This window comes from Carcharhinus amblyrhynchos, chromosome 8, assembly GCF_965287045.1.
Source record: "Carcharhinus amblyrhynchos chromosome 8, sCarAmb.v2.hapA, whole genome shotgun sequence".
In the NCBI taxonomy this organism is placed as follows: Eukaryota; Metazoa; Chordata; class Chondrichthyes; order Carcharhiniformes; family Carcharhinidae; genus Carcharhinus; species Carcharhinus amblyrhynchos.
Window position 1 is genome coordinate 85490348 of NC_137331.1, and position 26010 is coordinate 85516357.

Here is a 26010-nt window from a genome sequence, read left to right on the forward strand (position 1 = left end):
ATGGACTAACCAACCATTCAGTTCAAGGACAATTAGGGATGGGCAAGAAATGCTGGCCCAGCCAGTGATGCCCACATCCCCTGAATAAATTTTTAAAAACTGTACACTGTGATTTCAATAGCACCAAAGCCCTGAAAAGTCAGCACGAGAGTGGAATTATATTGTAATTGTTACCGTACAGCTGTTGCTATTATAAGTAATGAAATAATTGGCCATTCTGAAGGATGTGCCAGTGGCCTGAAAATTGGTTATATATTGCATATGTTACCAGTGAACATTTGGAAAGAGCTTAACACAAAATAATTGAAGGCTGTGGATAGTTTGATAGCTGACAACATGTATAACTTTGCCCGGATGTGTCTACTGAGAATATGGCACAACTCCACCACAATTTCCTATCACCGACACCATCTTTATAATGTGACACATGGCAGTTCTTTTCTGCTCTCATTATTCCTCCTCAATATTAGTAAAGCACTGGATTCAATATAAATCATTAATAAATTATTGATGCATAGGTACAACAGATAACGTATCAATACATATAAACAATTTGCAGTTTCTAGATCTTTGAGAGAAAATTACATCATATGTTTGATGTGAGAGATCTGGGATATGCTGTTCAGCAACTTAAATTCAGGTTCAGGACTTATGCCAGCAATAATTATATTAACAAGCCAAATGAAATCTTCAGTACCACTTCCTCCCAACATCTGGCAGCTTTTGTTAATTGAAAGATGTGGCATTCTCTATGCCTCTATTTGTGCAGACATATATTGTAGCACTAACAATTATTTCTAGACTGCAATTGTTTTCAAAAGAATTTAAGATTAAACTCTACCCTCCAGAGTTTTTTCGAAGCAGATTATACCCTCCAAACAATTTTTTTTGTTTTTTTAACCTGCTGCCTCATCGTCCTATGGACCCAGGTTCAATTCCAGCCTTGGGTGGACCTGCGTGGAGTTCACACATTCTTCCTGTCTCTACATGGTGGTCCAGTTTCCTCCCACAGTCCAAAAATGTGCAGGTTAGGTGGATTGGCCATGCTAAATTGCCCCTTAATGTCCCAAGATGTGTAGGTTAGATGGATTAGTCATGGTAAATGTATGCAGTTGTGGGGATAGGGTGGGGGAGAGGGCCTAAATAAGATACTCTGTCAGAGAGTCGATGCAGACTCAATGGTTTGAATGGCCACCTTCTGAACTATACAGATTCTGATTCTGAAAGATAAAATTCTAACTTAACAATGTGCTATACAGAAATTTGTTGATTGATAGTACAGAAAAGTAGAATTACTCTGCAAAGAGCAAGTAAATAAGCATGAAATAAGTCATAAGGAAGGGAATTCTTGAGTTGGAGCACTGGGTTTATGATTTTTTTCTTTCAAAATATAATTTTTGAAACATACAATAATATATTTTGATTTCTAAATGTAAAGTCAGAAATAGCAGTCCAAAATGTGCACTTAGCAATTGAATACAGACATATTATTTTAGCTTTACTTAATGTCTTGTTAATTAAAATCAAAATTGTGAATATTATTGAAGCACTATTACAGAAAGTATAATGTACCGATAGAAAAGAAATCACTAACCAAAAAGGCATAACTTACTGGCCTCTCTAATACCACAGGAAGAGATGGCAAAAATTCAGGTTTCTCTTTTGAAATAGGCAGGCTAGCAATTTTCATCAGGAATTCTCTACTGTATGTAATTCTCTCTGCATCTGGAATATAAATTGAATTGATGATGGGACATTTTATTAAAACAAAAACCTGTAAATTTAGATAGACTGAAGTCAAACCACTCCTTAGAATTTTGGATACATTAAATAGTATTAAAACTGTACACAACACTACTGCACCCTACGTGTTTCCCAGCTTTAATTGTTTTTTTTTGTTTACTTTATTCCAATCCAATCAAGTCAAATCAAATCAAAGCCAATTCAGAGTCCCAACAAGTTGAGAATTCCCGATCCAAGCTCACAAAACAGGGCTCTCACCACCTGTCTTGGGCTTGATCTACATGATCGAAGCTGATTGGAGTAGGTGTAGCTCCTCCTCCAAGGCTTGATCTAATTTGCATCATGAACATTTTTGGTTGAGTACCTTCAGGACTAATCTAAGACAAACTACTGGACTGTGTCTTAACAGGCCATTTTTTGGTGGAGGTTAGATTGATTGGTTTGCCTTTGAACTTGCAGAAAACAAGATGTTATATAAGGATGGGAAATACATTTTGGTGTTAAATGAAAATAATGCTGCCACACAACTATCTAATTCTTAGTTTTATCATTTTTGGTGCAGTATCAAAATTCATATATAATTTCAGTTTTGTACTGTGAGGTCTTGATAGACCTGATTTCACCAGCGGAAGGGTCAATGACAAGAGAATGACAGATTTAAGATGATTGGCAAAAGGGGATGAGAAGATTTGATTTCAGCAGTGAATCGTTACAATCTGGAATGAAGTGCCTGAAGGCAAAAGCAGATCCAATTGCAACTTTGAAAAGGGAATTGGAAGTTTATTTGAAAAAGGCAAATTTTCAGGGTTATGAGGAAAAGAGTTGAGAACTGGGAATAATTAGATAACTATTATGAGCATCACAGATACAGTAGGCCGAATGGCCTCCTTCTGTGCTATATCATACTACACAAAGGCTAACCTTTATGCATAAGTTAATTTAAAGAGCCTGTCAGTAAGATTCAATCTGTACATGGCTTTGCTTGGCAAGCCATTATGTTGTCACTTAGATTTTTTTAAGCCTTTATGTCAATTGTTTTGTTGTTGACCTCCTTGTCCATCAGGCCTCCCGCCTGCCCCCAAACAAGCCTTCAAGAATTTCACCATACCCTTTCCTTGGAAATTCTTCTGTAGCTGTGCTTTTTTGTTTAGGAGAAAATGATTATAGAAGAAATGGCATGCAAAAATTGATTCTGGCCTTGTGTGCATTTTCCTTCTCTTTAGTTACATTATTAACCACCATGCATTCTGTTGCCTAGCTCCCATGCTCTGGAATTCACTTCCAAAGCCTCAGTTCTTTTTCTCCTTAATCTCTTAATTCTTCTTTATGGCCCTCTTTAAGGCTTACTGTGAAGTCCACCTCTTTGACAAATCAACCATCCTACTATCATCAGCTCTGACAAAGGATCATCCAGACTCAAAACGCTGGCTATATTCTTTCACCACAGATGCTGTGAGACCTGCTGAGATTTTTCAGCATTTTCTATTTTTGATCCCAATATCATCTTCTTTGGCTAGGAGTCCATTTTTTTCTCTTATAAGAACATAAGAAATTGGAGCAGGAGAAGACCACAGGGCCCAACGAGACTGCTCATCTTGACCTAAGTTATTGCATTGTTCCATTGTCTCAACTTTTTGCTTTAGATTTCTAAAACCCCATAGATCTGAACCTCCCCCTCATCTTTTAGCTTATGCCTCCTGTTTGGGATGTTTCTTTATGAAAGTTGTTTTATAATTTATTGTATTTGTCTTACAATGGTCCTGGGCAAACAAGACTGTTCTCTGGAGAGAGGAATCACAAGACCTTTGCAAAATTTCAGGACATGACTGAGCACAGGCAGTAATTTGCTGGAATTATCCAGAATAGCTTTCGAGCATTGGAGTGCTAAAGCAGCACATCTGCCTGGATAGGGCTGTGGTCATCCTGCAATTAAGCTATACAATGTCTCAAGAGTTGTTGTATGATGCATGCTTTTGTCAGGATTTCACTTGGTCAAGAAGCAATATTATGGAGGCCTTATGGAGGATGAAAGGCATCTCCAATCCTTTTTTGCATTAAGTGAGCCCTGAAGTGGTTGCAAATCAGAACTGGATGTCAGTTTAAAGCAACTTGTAACAATCACAGCTGAAGACATTTTAAGGAAAAAATTTACTTACCTGACACACAAGGAACAGGTCAGTTCAAAGTTGTGGGAAACTATCAATTCAGCATTCCCACATCATATTGTGAAGTAGTAACTCCACAGTATGTTGTGACATCATTGAGTAGTTACCTGCCTGGTCCAGCCTGATTAACAGGCCAACCTTTCGGTTAGGTGGGAAACCGATCACTAAAGGCTGCAGCAGCAGCAGCTAAATCAGCATCAGGGAAAAAATCTTCACAGTGGTAGAGGAATCGGGGAGAAGGAAAGAATTTATTAGATCAACTGGGTGTACTAAGATTCCAAGGAGGCCTCGTGGTGGGGGTGCAAATTACAGGCTCAAGAAGGAGATCAGAGGCCTTGGGGAGGGGAAATAGCAGACTTTGGAGGCTTAGGAATTGGGACCTGGCGATGGTTAGATATGAAGCCTCATGATGACGTCAGAGGTCTTGGGCAACAGGGTAGATGGGAAGAGAAGGATGTTAATGGTGGTGATGGGGGGTGGGGAGGTGCTTCTGAGACAGGTGCCTGGATCCAGGAGGTAGGTGCAAAGGCACTTACCTCCTGAATCCACCAAGTCCTCGCCTCGATAAAGCTGCCAGGTTTCCTGACGACAGAGTCCAACTTGAAAACCTGAAGGGCAATGAAGTTAAAATCCTCATTATCATATTTAAAGTTTCAGTCTGCCTCTTTGAAGAGGTTGGCTGTCCACCTAACTTCTTGACTGACCTAAAGCTGAAAATGACTAAGTTGGAGTTTAGGTCAGGAAACAGATTTTTCAGACTTTAACTACAAACCTGACCCAAACTCACTTTTTTATTAAGGTTAAAATTCAACTCCATTTTACTTCTTCCCCACTGATTTGGCATTGACGTCCATATCTTCCCAAACCATCCAAATATAAGCCTCAGTTTGCATATAGCAACTTAACTCTTTCAGGCACTCACAAATATAACAACCATACCACCTTCTAAACATGTTTGGTAATGTTGGGAAAAGCATTTGACAAGAAATCAGAGATGCATGTGTTAAAGGAACATCTGAGATTATGGGCAACTGTAAACTGCATGTAGACTGGGAGAATCAAATTAGTCACAGTACAACAGAGGAGGAATTTCTTGGGTGCATACGGGATGGTTTTCTGGAGCAAACGTTGAGGAGCCAACAAGGGAACAGGCCATTTTGGACTGGGTATTGTGCAATGAGAAAGCATTAGTTGGAAATCTAGTTGAGAGAGAATCCTTGGGAGATGAGTGACCATAATATGGTAGAATTCGTTGTCAAGGTGGATAGTGACAAAGTTGATTCTGAGACAGGGTCCTGAATTTCAACATAGGTTACTATGATGGAAGGAGCCGTGTATTAGTGGGAAACACTACTGCATTGAAAGACAATGGATAGGCAATGGCAGGCTTTTAAAGAATAGGTGAAATTCAGAAGTTGTTTATCCCTGTTTGGCGCAAGGGTGGTAAGGGAAATGTAGCTAAACCTTGGCTTACAAGGGAAATTAGAAATAGTAACAGATTCAAGGAAGAAGCATACAAATGGGCAAGAAAAAGCAATAGGCCTGAGGATTGGGAGCAATTTAAAATTCAGCAAAGGAGGACCAAGGGATTGATTAAGAAGGAAAAATAGAAAGTAAGCTGGCTGGCAACATAAAACTGTAAAAGTTTCCATAGGTATGTAATGAGAAAATATTGACAAAAACGAATGTAGGCCCCTTACAGTCAGAAACAGGAGAATTCATAATGGGGAATATAGAAATGGCCAAGGAATTAAATTTGTACTTTGCTTGAAGGCATGAATAATGTACCAGAAGTTTTGAGAGAAACAAGTTTTCATGAGAAGCTGAAGGAAATCAGCATTAGTAGAGAAATTGATAGATTGAAGGTGGATAAATCTCCAGGGTCCTGATAATCTTCATATCAGATTACTTAAGGAAATGGCCCTGGAAATAGAAGATCCACTGATGGTTATTTTCCAAAATTCTTTGGACTCTGGACTGGTTTCTGCAGTTTGGAGGGTAGCAAATGTAAGCCTGCTATTCAAAAAGGAAGGTAGAGAGAAAACAGGGAATGATAGACCAGTGACCCTAATATTGGTACTAGGGAAGTTGCTAGCGTCCCTTACTAAGGATTTCATAACTCAGCATTTGGAAGGCACTGGTATAATCAGACAAAGTCAGCATGGATTTACAACAGGAAAATCATATTTAACAAATCTACTGGAATTCATTGAGGATGTAACTAGTAGTGTTGACCAAAAAGAACCAATGGATATGGTTTATTTAGACTTTCAGAGAGCTTTCGATAAGATCGCTCATAACAGGCTACTATGTAAAGTTAAAGCACATGGGATTGCGGGTAATGTCTTCAGATGGATAGAAAGCTGGTTAGCAGATAAGAAGCAAAGAGTTGGCATAAATGGGTCTCTTAGTCAGTGACTGGTGGGGTTCTAAAGGGATCTGTGCTACAACTCCAACTGTTCACATTGATCTGAAAAAGGGTACTAAATGTTCTCCAGATTTGCAGATGATACAAAGTTGGGTGGGAGGATGAGCTGTGAACAGGATGCAGAGATACTTCAACATGATTCTGGTCCAGATGGAATGCATCCCAGGGTACTAAAAGAAACGGCAGAAGTAATAACAGATGCATTAGTTGTAATTTATCAAAATTCGCTGATCTCTGGGGAGTTGCCAGCTGATTGGAAAACAGCTAATGTAATGCCACTGTTTAAAAAGGGAGGTAGACAAAAGGTAGGTAACTACAGGCTGGTTAGCTTATCATCCGTAGTTGGGAAAATGCTGGAATCTATCATTAAAGAAGAAATAGCAGGATACCTGGAAAAGAATGGTTCAGTCAAACAGACGCAGCATGGATTCATGAAGGGAAGGTCATGTTTAACGAATTTACTGGATTTTTATGAAGATATAACGAGTGCAGTTGACAGAGGGGAACCGGTGGATGTGGTATATTTAGATTTCCAGAAGGCATTCGATAAGGTGCCTCACAAAAGGTTACTGCATAAGATAAAAGTACACAGAGTTGGGGGTAAAGTGTTAGCATGGATTGAGGATTGGCTATCTAACAGAAAGCAGAGAGTCAGAATAAATGGGTGCTTTTCCAGTTGGCAGTCGGTGACTAATGGCATGCCGCAGGGATCGGTGCTGGGGCCTCAACTGCTTACCATATACATAAATGATCTGGAGGAGGGGACCGAGTGTAGGGTAACAAAGTTCGTGGATGACACAAAAGTGAGTGGGAAAGCAAATTGCGTGGAGGACACAGAAAGTCTGTAGAGATATTTGGATAGGCTAAGTGAGTGGGTAAGGATCTGGTAGATGGAGCATAACGTTGGCAAGTGTGAGGTTATCCACTTTGAAAGGAATAATAGTAAAATGGACTATTATTTAAATGATGAAAAATTACAACATGCTACTGTGCAGAGAGACCTGGGGGTCCTTGTGCATGAATCACAAAAACTCAGTTTGTAGGTGCAGCAGGTGATCAAGAAGGCAAATGGAATGTTGGCCTTTATCGCAAGAGGGATGGAGTATAAAAACAGGCAGGTCTTGCTGCAATTGTACAAGGTACTGTGTACAATTTTGGTCCCCTTATTTAAGAAAGGATATATTAGTTTTGGAGGGGGTGCAGAGAAGATTTACCAGGTTGATTCCAGAGATGAGGGGGTTAGTTATGAGGAGAGATTGAGTAGACTGGGCCTATACTCATTAGAGTTTAGAAGGCTGAGGGGAGATCGTATAGAGACATATAAGATAATGAAGGGGCTAGACAGGGTAGAAGCAGTGAGATTATTTCCACTTAGAATGGAAACAAGAACTAGAGGGCGCAGCCTCAAAATATGGGGGAGTCAATTTAGAACAGAGTTGAGGAGAAACTTCTTCTCCCAGAGGGTAGTGAATCTTTGGAATTCTCTGCCCATTAAAGCAGTGGAGGCTACCTCATTAAATGTGCTTAAGTCACAGATAGATAGATTTTTGACCAATAAGAGAATTAAGGATTATGGGGAGCAGGCGGGTAAGTGGAACTGAACGACTATAAGATCAGCCATGATCTTATTGAATAGCTCGAGGGGTTAGATGGCCTACTCCTGTTCCTATTTCTTATGTTCTATTTGGAAAGGCTGAGTGCGTTGGCATATGCATGACAGATGTAGTATGATGTGGATAAATGTGAGATTACAGATTATTACTTGAATGGATGTAAATTGAGGGAGGTGGATACTCAGCAAGACCTTGGTGTCTTCGTAGTCACTGAAAGTAAGCATTCAGGTACAGCAGCCAGTAATGAAGGCAAATGGTATGTCGGCTTTCATAGCAAAAGGATTTCAATATGAGAATAGGGATGTTTTACTGCAATTATATAGGATGTCAGTGAGGCTGTACCTGGAGTATTGTGTGCCATTTTGGTGTCCTTATCTGAGGATGTCCTTGCTATAGTGGGAGTACAGTGAAGGTTTACCAGGCTGATTCCTGGGATGGCAGGTCTGTCATATAAGGAGAGACTAAGTTGGTTAGAATTATATTCACTGGCATTTAGAAGAGTGAAAGGTGATTTCATAGAAACTTATAAAGTTCTAACAGGGTTAGACAGGGTAGATTCAGAAAGAATGTTCCCAATGGTGGGGGAGTTTCAGAACTAGGGGTTAAAGTTTGAGGATAAGGAGCAAACCTTTAGAACTCAGTTGAGGAGAAATTTCTTCATCCAGAATGTGTAGACTTCACGACCACAAAAAGTAGTTGAGGCTAAAACATTGCCTGATTTCAAGAAAAAGTTAGATATAGCTCTTGGGGCTATAGGGATAAAGGGATATGGGGGGAAGGGGGAATGAGAATATTGAATTTGATGATTAGCCAGGATCAAAATGAATGGCGAAGCAGGTGCAAAGGCCCGAATGATCTACTCCTGCTTCTAGTTGCCATGGTAACAAAAGTATGTTCTGCAAACAAATTCAATGCAACAAAATTGCCTAGATTTTTTTCAGAACTGTAGAGAATCCATGGCTTATCCAAAATGTTGCAAAATTCAGTAGCCTATAGTCTCACCTGCATTTTTGACAGAACCGATGAGAAAGTTGGTGAGGCAGGACTCACACATGGGGGAAACATTGCCAGGAAGGGGGTGAGGGGAGGCAGGTAATCTGCTCAAAAATATTAGTGTTAAAAAGGCCTGAAAATAGGAGTACTCCACGCTAGTTTTTGGGCGAGTTTGGTATAGCAATCTTTGCACACTCGCGTCAGTTTTTCTAACAGCTGATAGATTTGCATTGGTTGGGGTGGAAAGGGGGTGCGGGGGAACAGGAGTGGAGGGAAGGGAGGTGGAGGGAAACGGGGGTGATGAGGGGGACGGGGAGAGGGACAGGGAGGGGCGGACGGGGAGGGGAGACAGGGAGGGGGGAAATGGGGAGGGGGGAACAGGGAGAGGGATCGGGGGCGGCTGAAAGGAGGAGCCACGAGGGGAAGCCAGGAGGGAGAGCCGGGAGAGGGAGCCGGGACGGGGAGCAGGGAGGGGGATGGGGAGGGGACGGGGAGTGGGGAGCAGGGAGGGGGTTGGGGAGGGGGATGGGGAGCAGGGAGGGGGACGGGAAGAGAGGAGGGGTATGGGGAGGGGACGGGGGATGGGGACGGGGGATGGGGAGGGAGACTGAGTGGGGAATGGGAATGGGGGGACAGGAATGGGCACGGGGACAGGGGAACAGGGGGGCTGGGATGAGGGGGCGGCAGAGCGGAAATGGAGGCGGGGTGACGGGATCAAGGGGATGGGGACAGGGACGGGGAGATGGGGGGACAGGGACAGGGAGACGGGGGAACGGGCACGGGGAGACGGGGGAACGGGCACGGGGAGACAGGGGTACGGGCACGGTCAGACGGGGGGGCAGGCATAGGGAGACAAGAAACGGGAGAGGGGTGACAAGGGGAAAGGGATGGGGGGGATGGGAACGGGGGGGGGGTGATAGGGACGGGGAGATGAATGGACAGAGATGGGACTGGGGAGACAGAGACGGGAATGAGAGGTCGGGGATGTGGGAACAGGGGGACAGGAGGATAGGGACTGCAGGCCAGGCACAGGAGGGGAGGGGGGGAGTAGGGAGGAGGGAGAGGAGCAGAGGAGGAGGGTGAGGAGGGGCAGAGGGGGAGGGGGAAAGAGGAGGGGGAGAAGGAGGGAGATGGGGGGAGGGAATAAAGGGGAGGGAGTAGGTGGGACAGGGAGGGGAGGGAAGTGTGGGGGAGGGGGGAGAGAGCAGCAGAGCAAATCAGTCACCATTGCACAGGGAGCCCCAATCTTCCAGTAAATTGGTAGACTTCCTACCAGCCCCTTCACCCCACAACATGAAATCGGAGACACAGGTTGTTAACTTCAGGCCATCAGGACCCTCCCGAAGAGTCCCCTGGCGGATCCCCTACACATCTCCCCATGCACACCCACCGTACCACCCCCTGGCGAATCCCCTGCACCTCTCTCCCCGCACACCCAACCCCACCTGCATACCCCCTCTGCATAACCCCCCGGTCATTTAGCATATGGCCCCATCAAAGCCATATCCCACAGGCCCCACCCCCACTCAGGCCTCACCTTCCTTCATAGCACCGCCCCTACAGATCCCACCCCAACTCAGGCCCCACTCCCTTGGCACTGATCCAGGCACAATTATGGTGCCCAACTGGACACTGCCAGGGTGTGTGCTCAGAACTGCAAGACTGTCACTGCTCTGTGGACACTGTTCAGCCACCCAAGGGCTTCAATGGGCTCTGATCCAACCCTGGCCTGGTCATGGCACCTCATCTCTGCTGATGAAGACCAATACTGGTTCACGCCAGCATGATGCCACACTGACGAAGGGAAAGATTCTGTGAGGGAAGCAGGTAAGTCATCTAACATTTATGTTAATTGGCCTTGTGTCCTTTCCGGGTGCAAAGCATCTCCAGCAAAACTGCAAATCTTTTTTTAACCCTCGCCCGTGATCTTCTTGGTTCGCCATGCTGATCAGTTGCCCCCCTACCCCTCACTCTCCCAAACTCAGCAGCACAATTTAAACTCATTATTGAGTTCCAAGAAATCCCATTTTTGCTTGAGACTTATCCTGCAGAGTGTGAATTTCAAATTATTTAGTGTAAATGCAAATGTGAATAAAGGGAGGATTAGGTCAGGGGAACCGCAAGTTGTCAAACTCATCTGCCCTTTAAATTTAAAACGGCCAGTCTATTTAAGAGTTGAAAAAGTATGTACTTACAGTTTCGACATATGTTTGTTTACAAAGCCTAAATACTATTACTGTAATATTATTATGGCTTGACTGCTTCCACAACCTTTCATTATCCTGTTTGGGAGGTACTTCTATGAAGTTCACATTTTGATGGACAATTACAAAAGGTTATTGAATGACTTATGTTGGGTTACATATAAAAATACTTGTTTTTTATAAGGATTAAGTACTTGTGGGAATTTAAATGTATTTCATGGGCTTTTATAAATTAGAATGGTTTTTCATATAGTGAAATCTGTAATAGGTACTTAGGTCCAGGTTAACATCTTTTGGTTGGGTGCAGATCTTACCTGATGACCCTAAGCTCTGTGGAGCAAATGGCCCTGAAGATTGCCAGGTCGCTACAGCTACTGGCTGTTTGTCTTGGTGAATCCCCAGTAGCAAGTAATAAAGCAAGTGTTGACTTTGCTTTGACACATGGTGGTAACGGTAGATGTCATGCTATCCCTTCAATGGGCACAACGGGACATTGGCAGAGAGGTAGTCCAATGATGGAATTGAGTCATGTGGCCACCGTGAACATGGTTAAAGCATACATCAGAGCATGTTTTCACTATGAGAAGGACTATACCTAAATATTTCATTTTGTCTTTCATATGCAACACAGTTCTGCTGGCTTTGCCACCAGGTCCATATCATCTCTTGGGCAAGAAGATTTCCTAGGAGTTAGCATACATCATATTAGTGAACGTGCCACCAACTCAAATTCAGGCACTTCAGATGGAGGTAGTCTGCTTTTAGAGTCAGTGGCACAGTCACTGCACCAGAATATAAGAGATGACAGAGACATAGATTTCTGTCCAAAATCCCCCTTGGAGAAGGGTGGAAAATCATGATGATACTCCAGTGGAGATACGTGAAGTCTCAGGAATCAGTATTTGGGTATTTGTCCAATCTGGAGCAGTTGTGTGGACATCTGGCAGAGTTTCCCGAGGCAATAGGAGCTCCTGAACTTCAAATGGAGGAAACCATCACCATTATAAGTTCCACATTGACCATGAGAGATTGGCCAGTGTTGTGGAGGGGCACATGCATTAACACTTGGAGGAATGCAAGAGCAGCTGTCAGCCAAGAAAAGGTGAAAGCCTCACTCAGTAGCCTGGAACAGTCTGCTCAGTATAAATGCTGATATCCATGGAATACATGAGGAACTGCATACTCATAATGGACATTTGTACTGTTGGTTGATGTATTGCTGGATTGGATATCTGCTGCGCACCGGCAATTAGCTCCCATCAACCCCACCTGAATACCAACTCAGGCCTGTGCTAAGATCTCCTCAACAGCCTCATCCTCTGCCACTTCTCTGCTACCCTCCTCCCCTTCCACCTCACCAAAGCCAGAAGAGATTGGAGGGGCATTGAACCAATATTTCTCTTCGGTGTTCACGCAGGGGGACATGAATGTAGCTGAGGAGAACACTGGGTTGCAGGGGTGTAAACTAGACAGTATTGCAGTTGATAAGGGGGATGTGCTGGATATTCTTGAGGGTTTGAAAATAGATAAGTCCCCTGGTCCGGACGGGATTTACCCTAGGATTCTCTGGGAGGCAAGAGAGGTGATTGCAGAGCCTCTGGCTCTGATCTTCAGGTCGTCGTTGGTCTCAGGTATAGTACCGGAAGACTGGAGGATAGCGAATGTTGTCCCATTGTTTAAGAAGGGGAACAGAGACTTCCCCGGGAATTATAGACCGGTGAGTCTTACTTCTGTTGTGGGCAAGGTTTTAGAAAAAATTATTAGGGATAGGATTTATAGTTATTTGGAGAGTAATGAATTGATTGGAGATAGTCAGCATGGTTTTGTAGCGGGTAGATCGTGCCTTACTAACCTTATTGAGTTTTTTGAGAAGGTGACCAAAGAGGTGGATGGGGGTAAGGCAGTTGACGTGGTATATATGGATTTTAGTAAGGCGTTTGATAAGGTTCACCATGGTAGGCTTCTGCAGAAAATGCAGATGTATGGGATTGAGGGTAATCTAGGAAATTGGATCAGGAATTGGCTATCAGATAGGAGACAGAGGGTGGTGGTTGATGGTAAATATTTGTCATGGAGTTCAGTTACGAGTGGTGTGCCTCAGGGATCTGTTTTGGGGCCACTGCTGTTTGTAATTTTTATTAATGATCTGGATGAGGGTATAGTTGGGTGGATTAGTAAATTTGCTGATGACACCAAAGTCGGAGGTGTGGTAGATTGTGAGGAAGGGTGTCATAGTTTGCAGGGAGACTTAGACAGGTTGCAGAGCTGGGCCAAGAGGTGGCGGATGGAGTTTAATGCAGAGAAGTGTGAGGTAATTCACTTTGGTAGGAATAACAGATGTGTCGAGTATAGGGCTAACGGGAGGACTCTGAATAGTGTGGATGAACAGAGGGATCTAGGTGTATGTGTACATAGATCCCTGAAAGTTGGGAATCAAGTAGATAAGGTTGTTAAGAAGGCATACGGTGTCTTGGCGTTTATTGGTAGGGGGATTGAATTTAGGAGTCGCAGCGTCATGTTGCAACTGTACACAACTCTGGTGCGGTCGCACTTGGAGTATTGTGTGCAGTTCTGGTCCCCACATTATAGGAAGGATGTGGAGGCTTTGGAGAGGGTGCAGAGGAGGTTTACCAGGATGTTGCCTGGTATGGAGGCGAGGTCCTATGAGGAGAGACTGAGGGATTTGGGGTTGTTTTCGCTAGAAAGAAGGCAGCTAAGAGGGGATCTTATTGAAACATATAAGATGATTAGAGGTTTAGATAGGGTGGATAGTGATAGCCTTTTTCCTCGGATGGAGGAAGCTAGCACGAGGGGGCATGGCTTTAAATTAAGGGGGGGTAGTTATAGGACGGATGTCAGGGGTAGGTTCTTTACCCAGAGGGTGGTGAGGGATTGGAATGCCCTGCCTGCTGCAGTTGTAAATGCGCCTAGTTTGGGGGCGTTTAAGAGATCCGTGGATAGGTTTATGGATGAAAAGGGATTGGTTTAGGTTAGAGGGTCATTGTTTTTTAACTGGTCGGCGCAACATCGTGGGCCGAAGGGCCTGTTCTGCGCTGTTATGTTCTATGTTCTGCAAGTGCCAGTACATAAGATACATTTACTGATCAGTAGTTCATTAAGCCTTCCTTGAAGCCACACTTAGATGGAAACTGAAAGATGCATGGAGCACATTCATGCTTGAGCCTTTGACCTCTGGATTCTTATGTTATATAACATAAGTTGCACAGAGGCTGCAATCCAAGGGAGGTTCCCAATGGATGCCTGCATGAATAAGTAGACCATCAATGTTCCCCACTGTCCATTAGACAGATATGTGAGAAGCCTGCCTTGCCCTCTTTCAAAGCAACATGGGAGCAGGCATTTAATGGGAGTGTCCATTAGCACAGGGTGCTGTCTCACCTACAGTGTGAATGGGTTCACTGTGGTTACTATATTCACAGTTTTTACTATATTCACATTAAATGTAGCACATTTGAACACTTGTTCAATGCATTTTTTCATTTTCAAATGACTCTATGTATGCACGTACAACGGAGACCTCAAAAGGAATGACTAAAATGTAAGTTAATTACTGACCAGTAATATTGAGGTAAACATGCTGAGTTGCATCTTGATGTGGCTTCATTAGGAGGAATGATATGGTCTGATTGGTGGGGTATATGGGAGGTTCCTCCTCTCTGTTGTATAACATAAGAACCCAGAGGTCAAAGGTTCAGGCATGAAGGTGCTGTGTGTATCTTTCAGTTTCCATCTAAGTGTGGCTTTAAGGGAGGCTTAATGAACTGATTCAATGATCAGATCCTGGTCAGTAAGTGCACCTTAAGTAAGAATGCTGGATCCTAAGCATTAATTCTTGCTGTAGTTTTGCACATTAATGCAACCTGAGCTGCGGCCATCAACCTAATATAGGTCATGTGCCGTCACCACTAAAATGACTGCATTGTCACTTTCTTTGTCAGACTGTGATTTGAGAGATCTATTTAAACTGATGCATTTGGTGCCCAGTTCTTAAACAGGAACATGGGTCAGAATAGATATAACACAAAGTATTTCAAATATCTAATCATGATGTGAGAGATGTCATATCTGCATATATAATGCAACATAAATATAGTGACACAAGTTTAATGGCATAATTCATGCCTTTTTCTGCATTGTGGGCGTGGGCTTGATGGTCTATTTTGCATTATGGGTGTATCATTCATAATCAATGGAATTCATGTGGGAGAACCAGGATGAAAAGTATTTGTCACAATGTGTGTTTGAAAGATGTTTACGACCATGTCCACGATGGAGAAGATAGCAGCAGTCTAAATGTGACTGAATCAAACTCATTTGGTGTTGCTTCGCTCCGATGGGATTGTATAGTGAAGAATATTGTTAAGGTAAAGGCCAGAAACTTAAGAGTGTTTTGTGAGGTAAATCTAGACTCTAAATTTTAGATCTGATTTTGGCACTGGTGAGTATTAGATGTTTCACTCCAGGTATGATTCAAGCGACTCACAAGAAAGCTTTTATCAAAGTATATTTCAGAACACAGTTAGAATATAACAAAAAGAAATAGCATAACTTTTACCAATTACAATATTTAAACATGACACTGTTTAACTCTTAACAGGTAGCTATCTCTGTTGTCCCAAGGTAAAGCAATATCCCACAGGTATACACCTTTCTCTAGCATTAGTTAGCACAAAAACAAGTATGCTTTGTAACACTTCTGGACAGCAAACCCAATATCAGAATTCAGAGAAGGATATATCCTCCAAACAGCAAAACCTCAGAGGTAAACCCAGTCTTTGGCAGCTTCAAAAACGGCAACACTTAAACAGCAAAAACTCCCAACTCTAGAGAGGGGGAAAACATGCTGTTTCTGTCAGCTTTAAGCAGCTTCTGAAAGCAAAATAAAAACTGGAATGCTCTGTGAAAAATAACTGTCCCTAGCCATCTGACCTGACATCTAAATCACCCCCAATCAAGCTCTACTCTGCAATCGCAAGGGAAAATTAAAACCATAGAACACTGCATTAGTTCATATTAAAATAATCATGATGTTAGCTATGCTGTTTCAGTAACAATGAAGGACACTGGCTATCGACAATACAGTGCCAACAAAACATCCTGCAAAGAAATGTGATTAAAATACATTTCTTAAAGGCACAGTATCGTCACAACATGCAATCATTGAGATACTGTGGCATCAAGGTGTAATGATATTTGTATGGAGACATGTTACCAGGGACTGTGTGATGACATATGTTATTTTGAAAATGTTTCTGAAAATCTATTCTGCACAAGGACACTCCTCTTGCACAGAATCAGCCTGTCGAATGTCCTTACCTCTACCATTGGCAAGTTTCTCCACCTCTCCTTCATCTTCTTCCTCCTTAATGAATTGGAGCTCTGCTCATGACATCACCTTCATCAAGTTGGAGGCCTCTCCACTGCACAGTATTGTGCAGCAAATAAGTATTCTTGAAACCTTTTCTTGGGCATATTGGAGAACTCCATCTACGTGATCAAGGCATCATTATTTCTTGTGGGCAGGATGATGGTACAGTAGTTAGCATTGCTGCCACACAACTCCGGGTACCTGGGTTCACTTCCGGCCTCGGGTGACTGCCTGTGTGGAGTGTGCACATTCTCCTAGTGTCTGTATGAGTTTCCTGTGGATGTTCTGGGTCCTTCCCAAAGTACACAGATATACAGGTTAGGTGGATTGGCCATGCTAAATTGCCCAAGTGTCGAAAGATATCTTGGTTAATTGGATTAACCATGGCAAATGCATAGGGTTATGGGTACAGGACAAGGGGTAGGGCCTGATTAAGATGCTCTTTCGAAGAGTTGGTACAGACTTGTTGAGTGAACAAAGAACGAAGTACAGCACAGGAACTGGGCCTTCAAACCATCAAGCCTGTGCTGATCACATTGTCTTATCTAGGTCAATTTCCTGTAACTGAAATGGCATCCTTCTGCACTGTAGGGATTCTATGATTGCTAAAATGCCAGTGGCCTGCTCATTAGTGCTCCTGGTGACAACACAGTTGCTATTATAATTTCACTCTGCCTCAGATTGTAGGTGGCTGAGGGGGAGAGGGGGGAATAGCCATGTGACTTGAGAGCCAAGCAGAAACCAATGCATTCCCCTGCATGAGCAAACAAGGCATTAATCATTTCTTTAATGTATTGCATGCTGCTGACTGGGATATACCGACCAAGTCTCCTGTTGAGCCCTGGACAGCACCATGGAAGTTCAGTTTGATGGTTACCTTCATAGCCACTGGCAGGGCATGGTGGTCGTTGGATTATGGCTCCAGTTGCTGCTGTATCATGTGACAAATGTCTGTGGTAACAACATGGCTCAACCTGAATCTTCTTTGGTACTGTCTGGTGTGATGCCCTCCATCTGTACATCCTCCACACAGTATACAAACTGGCCGTCCTCTCTCTCCTTCTCCTTGCTAGTGCCTCTTCCTCGTGATCTTTGACCCTTCCTCTGGGTTCCAGTTGCTCTCTTTGACTGACTTTTACTGCCTCTATGTGAAAGAGTGTCATGCCCATCCTCCATGCTCCCTCAGATGAAGCATTATGCACACTCCTGAAGAACTAATTTCTTTCTTGCACCTGCATGCAACAGTCAATGGGGGCAATGAAAACTTGTTCTGGCAGACCCTTCTTCCCACTCGTTTGAGTCATGACAAGATAGTGGGAGTTACGTTACTGGTACTTCGGGTGCACTAAATGAAATCTTCACAAAAACACAAGAAATAGAGGCAGGAATATACCATATGACCTGTTAAGCCTGCTCCCACAAGATCAACTTGCTCCGCATATCCTTTCATTCCTTGACAGATCAGAAATCTGTCTATTCCAGCCTTAACCACATTCAATGATGGAGCATGAATAATACTCAACTGTAGAGAGTTTTAAAGATTCACAATCCTTTAAGTGAAGTAATTTCTCCTCATCTCAGTCCTAAATGATCCTGAGTCTGCCTCCATGTATTAGATTCCCCAACCAGCAGAAGTGTCTACACTATTAAGCCCCCTTATAATCTTGATAAAGATGTCACTGATGTAAACTGCTGTGCCTCTATGATTCCTGATATTTACAGGTTAAGAGCCACAGTGACTATGACAGTCACTGTTAAATGCCCTGGGTCGAGGCTCAAGTTGTAGCTGTAATAGGTCACACAGCTCACTGATAGCCTGAGACATTACTCTTCAATGGAATTTAGTTAGAAGAAATGCTCCTTTAAAACATATTAATAGTGTGGTTTCCTGCATGGCATGCTCCTCCTTCCTTGCATGGCTGTTCCTGCTCTCTTCTATTTTCACACTCATTTAGCATTATCCTCCAGCATTCAAGTTATCCTTACGAGACAACGATTGAACTAGTGACGTCTTATCAGAGTCAGAAATCAATTATAGAAATAAGAAAATGGAGCAAAAAATACATGATCACGCAAGCTGCTTTAAAAGGATAAACCAACAACTAACTGGATATTCAGGATGAGCCTTTTAAATAGAGCTGATGAAGGATACTTGATGTCCATTATGTCACAAGTTCGTGAACGATAATTTCTCACGTGAGTCAGGTGCTGTCATAGCCCAATTTCACAAAAGGATCTCACTATAAGGACAGGACACTTTCAGGGTAGCACAGTGGCAGAGTGGCACGGTGGCCCTGCTGCCCCACAGCACCATGGACTCAGGTTCAATTCCCAGCTTACATTGTCACTGTCTGTGTGGAGCCTGCATATTCTCTCCATGTCAGCGTGGGTTTCCTCCGGGTGTTCCAGTTTTTTCCCACAGTCCAAAGATGTGCTGGTTAGGTGCATTGGCCACGCTAAATTCTCCTTCAGTGTACCCCCAAACAGGTGCTGGAGAGTGGCAACTAGGGGATGTTTACAATAACTTCATTCCAGTGTTAATGTAAGCCTACTTGTGACACTAATAAATAAACTTTTAAAACTTTTTACTTAAATGTTTTAATGGGCCATTTTAATACTTGTGTTGCATTCTGTAGATGTCTATGAGGAGCACAATCAAATATGGTGGCTTCATTTCCCACACGTGACAGGTTGGTTCACACATCTTCCATACTGGATATTTCAGTACCTGTTTTCCAAATGTAAAATGGGCACTAATTCAACAAATAATTAGCTGATAGATGTTTTCTTTAAGCATGTAACATAAGATTTTTAAAAAATGAACTTGTATTCAAGTATTCCACCTAAATTTTTGCTTTGTTTTAAACTTTAAGCCAGCAGATGTGCAAGAAAGGCCAATCACTGCCCCTTTATTTCTCCACCTTTGCATAATTTGTTTCTAAATAAGTCAAACGTTGGTTTTGGAGAAGGGACAATTAGTAAAGATTAGAAATTAACAAAAAATTAAACCACAAAACCATCATGCCAATCAAGAGTTCTTTTTTCACATATACTTTGATTATATTTTACATATTCTCTACTAGCTAACAATGGCATTTGTCTGGTGTGAATACGTAAATGTATATATCCAAATCATTCTTTAAGCATTATTTCCTTCCATTGCCACCACCTTTCCTAATCTTGATGCACTAACCACATTTCTTTGCTCAATTAATTTCAACAGCTAAACAGCCAGCTTGTAATGTGCAAGAATAGCTTGGGTCAGTCCATTTATTTCCGCACCCTCAAGAAAGTACTCATTCTTGAGGGTGCTTTCAAGAATTTGGTTTCCCAAATTCTACCCCTCTGTACTACTTGGAAACAACATTTATTCTTGGCTAATTTTTGTGTTCTGACATATTTGGCTCATGAATTTGACTTACTTATAGAAGCTACAATCGCTCAACATTGCTGTCCCTCATCGCTGATTTCAAAGAGAATTTTGCTGAGTTATTTAATGATCTCTTTGGTGACAGCTTTACCTCTCTCAACATGCAATTTATTGTAACATTCTTTAATACCAATTCCAAGCATTGAGCTGCAGTGATGTCATCAACTTGTCCAAGCAGTCAATTGCTTTAAGTAATTCTTATCGTCAGCCAACCAGGACATGGAAAGCATTAATAACCAACCACTTCTTAAAAAAATTACTGAGAGTGAAACAAAGATTGGAACATGTGGTTAAGTTTATAAGTTTTGTTTGGGGTTTATAGTGGACCACAGTAGAAGGTAGGATTACAATGAACAATCAAATAGATTCCATGCTTTACAACAGTCACATTCTTCTACTGTACCACAGAATAATAATATTCAAATAGTTCTCAGCTGTAAATGAGCTTTCCCTTAATCCACCACAGTATATGCAAAATAATTAACAGAACAAATGTTAGAAATTTTGAGATGTTACATTCATATCTACATATAGACATTGTTGATTTCCTAGTAATCCCTCGATTAGTAATTGAGAAAAGCTTTGGAAACCCAAGGAATCATTGGGCAGAATCTTATGAGATTTTAGCAGTATGTCAGTGCTGGCACCAATGCCAGCAGGATTTCTGACCAAATCTTGTGCCTCTTCAGGAAAAGTTTTATGCATGTGAGAATCATGCCACACTTGTGGTGTACTCCCTTTGACTTGTCCAACCTCAACAACTTAATCGCTGCAATCACGAGGAAATTCCTCCCCAACACTAGTTCCAGATCTATTCCAGGGGATGGCCATCAAGTAGTCCACACCTTGCTTTTCAAAAGGAGTCCTGAGCAATCTGCTGAATGGTGTACAGCAGAAACGAGATGCACTCTACCCTCACGCCAGAAGAAGGCTTTCCAGTAAGGTCACTATCCCTGCCTGGGATGTTAGTGGCAGCCAGCTCACTCCAGAAGAAGACAGGACGGCAGTGAGAGAGGAAGGTAGAGTCATAGAGGTTTACAGCATGGAAACAGGCCCTTCGGCCTAACTTGTCCATGCCACCCTTTTATTAAACCCCAAAGCTAGTCCCAATTGCCTGCATTTGGCCCATATCTCTCTATACCATTCTTACCCATGTAACTGTCTAAATGCCTTTTAAAAGGTAAAATTGTACCCGCCTCTACTACTACCTCTGGCAGCTTGTTCCAGACATTCACCACCCTATATGTGAAAAAATTGCCCATCTGGACAATTTTGTATCTCTCCCCTCTCACCTTAAACCTATGCCCTCTATTTTAGACTCCCCTACCTTTGGGAAAGGATATGGGCTACCTAGCTGATCCATGCCCCTTATTATTTTATGGACCTCTAGAAGTTCATCAGTCAGCCTTCAACGCTCCAGAGAAAAAAGTCCCAGTCTATCCAGCCTCTCCTTATAACTCAAACCATGAAGTCCTGGTAGCATCCTAGTAAATCTTTTCTGCACTTTTTTTAGTTTAATAATATCCTTTCTATAATACATAGAACATAGAACATTACAGCGCAGAACAGGCCGTTCGGCCCACGATGTTGCACCGACCAGTTAAAAAAAAACAATGACCCACTAATCTAAACCAATCCCTTTTCGTCCATAAACCTATCCACGGATCTCTTAAACGCCCCCAAACTAGGTGCATTTACAACTGCAGCAGGCAGGGCATTCCAATCCCTCACCATTGACCAGAACTGTACACAGTTCTGTACACAGACAAACGATCTTCTTTACTCAGCCAGGGTAAGTAAACAACAGGCACTCTCTCTCTGGACCCCCTCGCACACCCCTCCCACTGCAATTTCATCCCTTATCCACCCACTTCAGGGATTGGCAACGCAAGGAACGAGGCCCTCCTCCCAACTCCCACAATCACCATGTTCTTCCTAGTAGCTGCTATGGTCCTCAAATTGCATGCTCCCTCTCAAGTCCCACACTTGCCACATGTCATCATCATCTTCAATCTCATTACTCTCACCTACAATTTCCTAGTATATCATTGGAAGACAAACTCAACCACAACAAGCGTGAGCAAGCACACCCAGCTGAAGTAATGCCAAAGCTCATGCGTTTCAAGGACAGAGCACTTGAGCTGGCCGAAGAGGAGGAAGACTGTGCCTGTGCTGCTGGTGAAGTTGAGGCTGCAGACAAATGTGAGAATTCTCGAGACATGCTGTCATCCCTCAAGTCTCAAGTGAGAAATCAGTTTTCTCTCCTTTATCCCTTGTAATGCAGTAATGCCATTTCCCTTCTTTTACAGGCAAAGCAGCCCAGATCATCCTCATGGCCCCTGGACTCACTGGATACAAGTAGCTCAGAGGGAGATTTTTCAGACCCCACTGTTGAAGATGCATCACAGCTGCCAGTTGTACCCGGCACCTGTGCAAATACTCACACTTCGGTAGGTTCATTAAGTAGGCAGGCCTCTGGGTCACTTACTGGTGAGCACCTCACAGCTAAAGATCCACAGCAACAGAAACAGGGATGTCCAAGGGAACCAGTGTGGAGGGATGCCAAAGATCAGGACTCTGCTGTGTCCCCGGCCATTGACATGGCTCTGGGTCCGGTCACACCAGAATTGATGGAACTGCAAATATAGAGTTGTGAGCGTGAGGAAGGGCTGACAGTGTTCCTCCTCAGATTGTAAGTCTGGCTGGAGGGCTTTCATTGCCTTTAGTCTGAGAAGATTGTGCTTTCACTTCATCACAATGAGGCCAACACTGCAAGGATGGCGGGCACAATGGAGACTATGGTACAGGACATGCGTGCCATGGCAAGAGTTGTCTACACCATGGTTCAGCTCATGACCTCAATATTTGAGCGCTCGAGCTCCATGTGCAGGGCTTCAACTGCATGGTGCAGGCACTAGAGGAATTAACAATGCCTGCACCAGAGGACAGCAGAGTTTCTGGACCTTACTCCAGTGTCCCCTCTATCCCCTGGAGGGGCACTAAAAGGAAGAAGATCATCTGGGGCACAGCTGCACTCTTCTACCCAGGAGATCCCAGGGGCGTCCAGCCCATCTGACTCTCCCCTCCCTGTCAGCAACACAGCTCCAGTCCCTCGCATTGAGGAGGTAACATTGTAACACCCATGCTGCCTGAAAGCAAGCCAGGATCCATATGGTCTAGGCCCACCAGGGGACACCTGTGAAGGTTATCTCAGGTAACAGGGCATGGAAGTCAACAGGCCTGTCCAATCTCAGCTGTGGATCCAGGGAAGCACCTAGACGTAGTACAAGGGAAAGGGGGGGCAGAAAGTTAAGGCACCTAGTTGGCACAGATGAAAATAGGTACAAGTGTAGAAAGGTCACCACTATATACTGTTCTAAAATAAAATTCACTTTGTTCAGCCACAGAGCCTCTCGTGTCATTTGGTGCTGAAAGCTATTGGAGCCCTTTCGCACACCCAGTGCTCCATCCCTAGTGAGTGAAAGGATGGCTGTGCTATGTCTTTCCTGCACTGAACTATAGATGCTCAGCTGCAGGCAAGCACCCCCCCAAGTCCCAGAAACTCTTCCCACATCCCATTCATTGAAGGCACATCCCTCCCCCACCCCACCCCCATCAAGGTTATAGCATTTCAAGAGTGCAACATTGCACCTGTATCCCAGAGGCCAAGGGGCTGTTGAAATGCTGAGAGCCTGTTGACCTTGGTGAAAGCTGAAACTGAGCACTTACCCCAAAAAGGCCTGCAGTTCCTGATGCTCATTTAAACCATTTATGAAGCCCACCCTGTGCTGGCTCATTGGCAGGGAACCTTCAGCTCTTTATTAGGCAGAAGTCAGACTTATCGCTGAGGATGAGAGGAGCAGCGTTCTGTCCTTGCAGCAAGTCATCATTACTCTCCTGAAGTCTGGCCAATGGCTTCAGTCCCCTGCCCATGAAGACGTGCAACATTTAAAGTTTTAAAAGTTTTAAAGTATAAAGTATTTTTTAAAAAGTTAAAAAAAAACTGATGGAACTGCACTGCGGCATGGTGGCACAGTGGTTATCACTGCTCCTCACTGCACCAGGGGCCCGGCTTGGGTGACTCTCTGTGCAGAACTTGCATGTTTTCTCCATGTCGACATGGACTTCCTCTGGATGCTGCAGTTTCCTCCCACTTTCCGAAGAATGTGCTGGTTACTCAAACAGGTGCTGGAATGTGGCAACTCGGGGATTTTCACAGTAGCTTCATTGCAGTGTTAATGTGAGCCTACTTGTGACACTAATCATAGAATCATGGAATCCTGCAGTGCAGAAGGAGGCCATTTGGCCCATCAAATCTGCACCAATCACAATCCTATCCAGGCCCTATCCCTATACCTCATGCATTTGCCATAGCTAGTCCCCCTGACACGAAGGGGCAATTTAGCATAGTCAATTCACCTAATCCACACATCTTTTGACTGAACAAACTTTAAACTGCCTTCCTCCTCTTGCTCAGCTTTGCTACAATAGCCTCCTTCCTTAACATCCTCCTCATCCAAGGAAATGTGGCACTTGCCCATCTCCTCCTGTACCAGTTGGTGTCACCCTTTGTAGCGCTAAGTTATCAAGTGCATAACAAAGCACCATAATGCAGGAGAACTTCTGGAAGGGGGGGGCAGAATATATTGTAGGGCACCCCCTGACCAGTCAGGAACTGGAACTACAACTTCAGCAGTTCAATGGCCTGCTCCATTAGCACAGCATTGAATCATAGAATACGTGATGTATTTACCTCACTAATCCCCTGACTTACGTATCTTGGGACCCTAACCTGCATATCTTTGAACTGTGGGAGGAAACCAGAAAAACCAGGAAGAAATCCATGCAGACACATGAAGTATGAGCTTCAATGTGTCGAGTGTCCTGTGGTGGTTCTGGCCTCTGGATTGGCATCATCAGACAGAAGTTTGATGTGGCTGTGACTTTAAGGGGCACAGGCATTGGGTGTACTCCAATTCCATGAGGTGCCAGCTCATGCAGTATATGGCAGAGGTGGTTCACTATCTCCCAGGACAGATGCAGCCTTCTCTGGTATGGAGGTCCAGACGTCTGAAGGTATGAACATCTTTGCAGGAAGATTCTAGGCTGGTATGTCTTTGACCCTATGTTCTGCTCACTGGACAACTGCAGGACTCTGGTCCTGAGTACATGCAGCAACAGGCCTTTGTCTCTGCTGCTGGTCAACTTTGATTAGCAGAAAGACCAACTCCACAGGCTCCATGATTCTCCTGAATCATGTGCTAAAAGATTGAAAATACCAAGGGAGCTATGGAGAGTCTTACTATAGCCCTGACCCTCATCCATCCCCATGCCTCTGTGACTTCCACCCAAGTGCTTCCCATTCACTGAGTTAATATCTGCTCTCTGCTGCAATATCCCCTTTGACACAACGGCCACATCACCACATTATTTCCTGTGTAAATCACAAGGGTGAATACTGCTGAGCCTCCATTTTCTCCCTGCATCTGACCTGGCCTTTCACTACCCACCAGTGTGGCAAGAGTCACCCCCACCCCTGGCCCCAAGCTCCATTTATCTGTGTCCTCAGCCATTTCCTTGGTGCCCTTGAGTGTTGGGATAGGCTGAAGAGAAATGGCTGCCTGAGTGCTCACCTCTGATATCCCCAGTGTAAGTGAAAGCACCACATTCATGCTTATTTGGAGCTGTTGTAAATGGCACTGGCGTGTCGTCACATTGGAGCTTGCTGAATATTAGGTGCAGACTCAATATCCAGTGTTCAATAATGAGGTGTTTAGTATGGAAGTGAGGTTCCCGATGTCCCACAGTGTATTCTGCATCATTCTGCCAGCAGGCCTGCTGCAAAATTGCAAAATGCCATCCCGCCAATGAGGATCGCGTTTTTCAAAACTCTGGATTTTGAGAGTGCACTGCCATTCTTGAGCACAGAGAGTTTGGGCTCATGATTCTGCCCATTGTGGGCAGAGATGTGAGCTCTTCGGAACTGAGTGTAGGCCAAACATTGCAAAAAGAAAATAGCTTTAGGACCCTGAATGGAAATACTGG

The 26010-nt window shown here is 43.6% G+C and overlaps 1 protein-coding gene across 1 annotated transcript in view; it reads right to left on the reverse strand.

Annotated features, from left to right (window-relative positions):
• gra (granulito) overlaps positions 1–26010 on the reverse strand; it is a 103706-nt gene that overhangs the window by 19398 nt on the left and 58298 nt on the right. The window contains exon 4 of the mRNA XM_080194957.1: positions 1613–1725. Coding sequence (XP_080051083.1) covers positions 1613–1725 — 113 coding nt within the window. The remainder of the gene's footprint in view (positions 1–1612; positions 1726–26010) is intronic.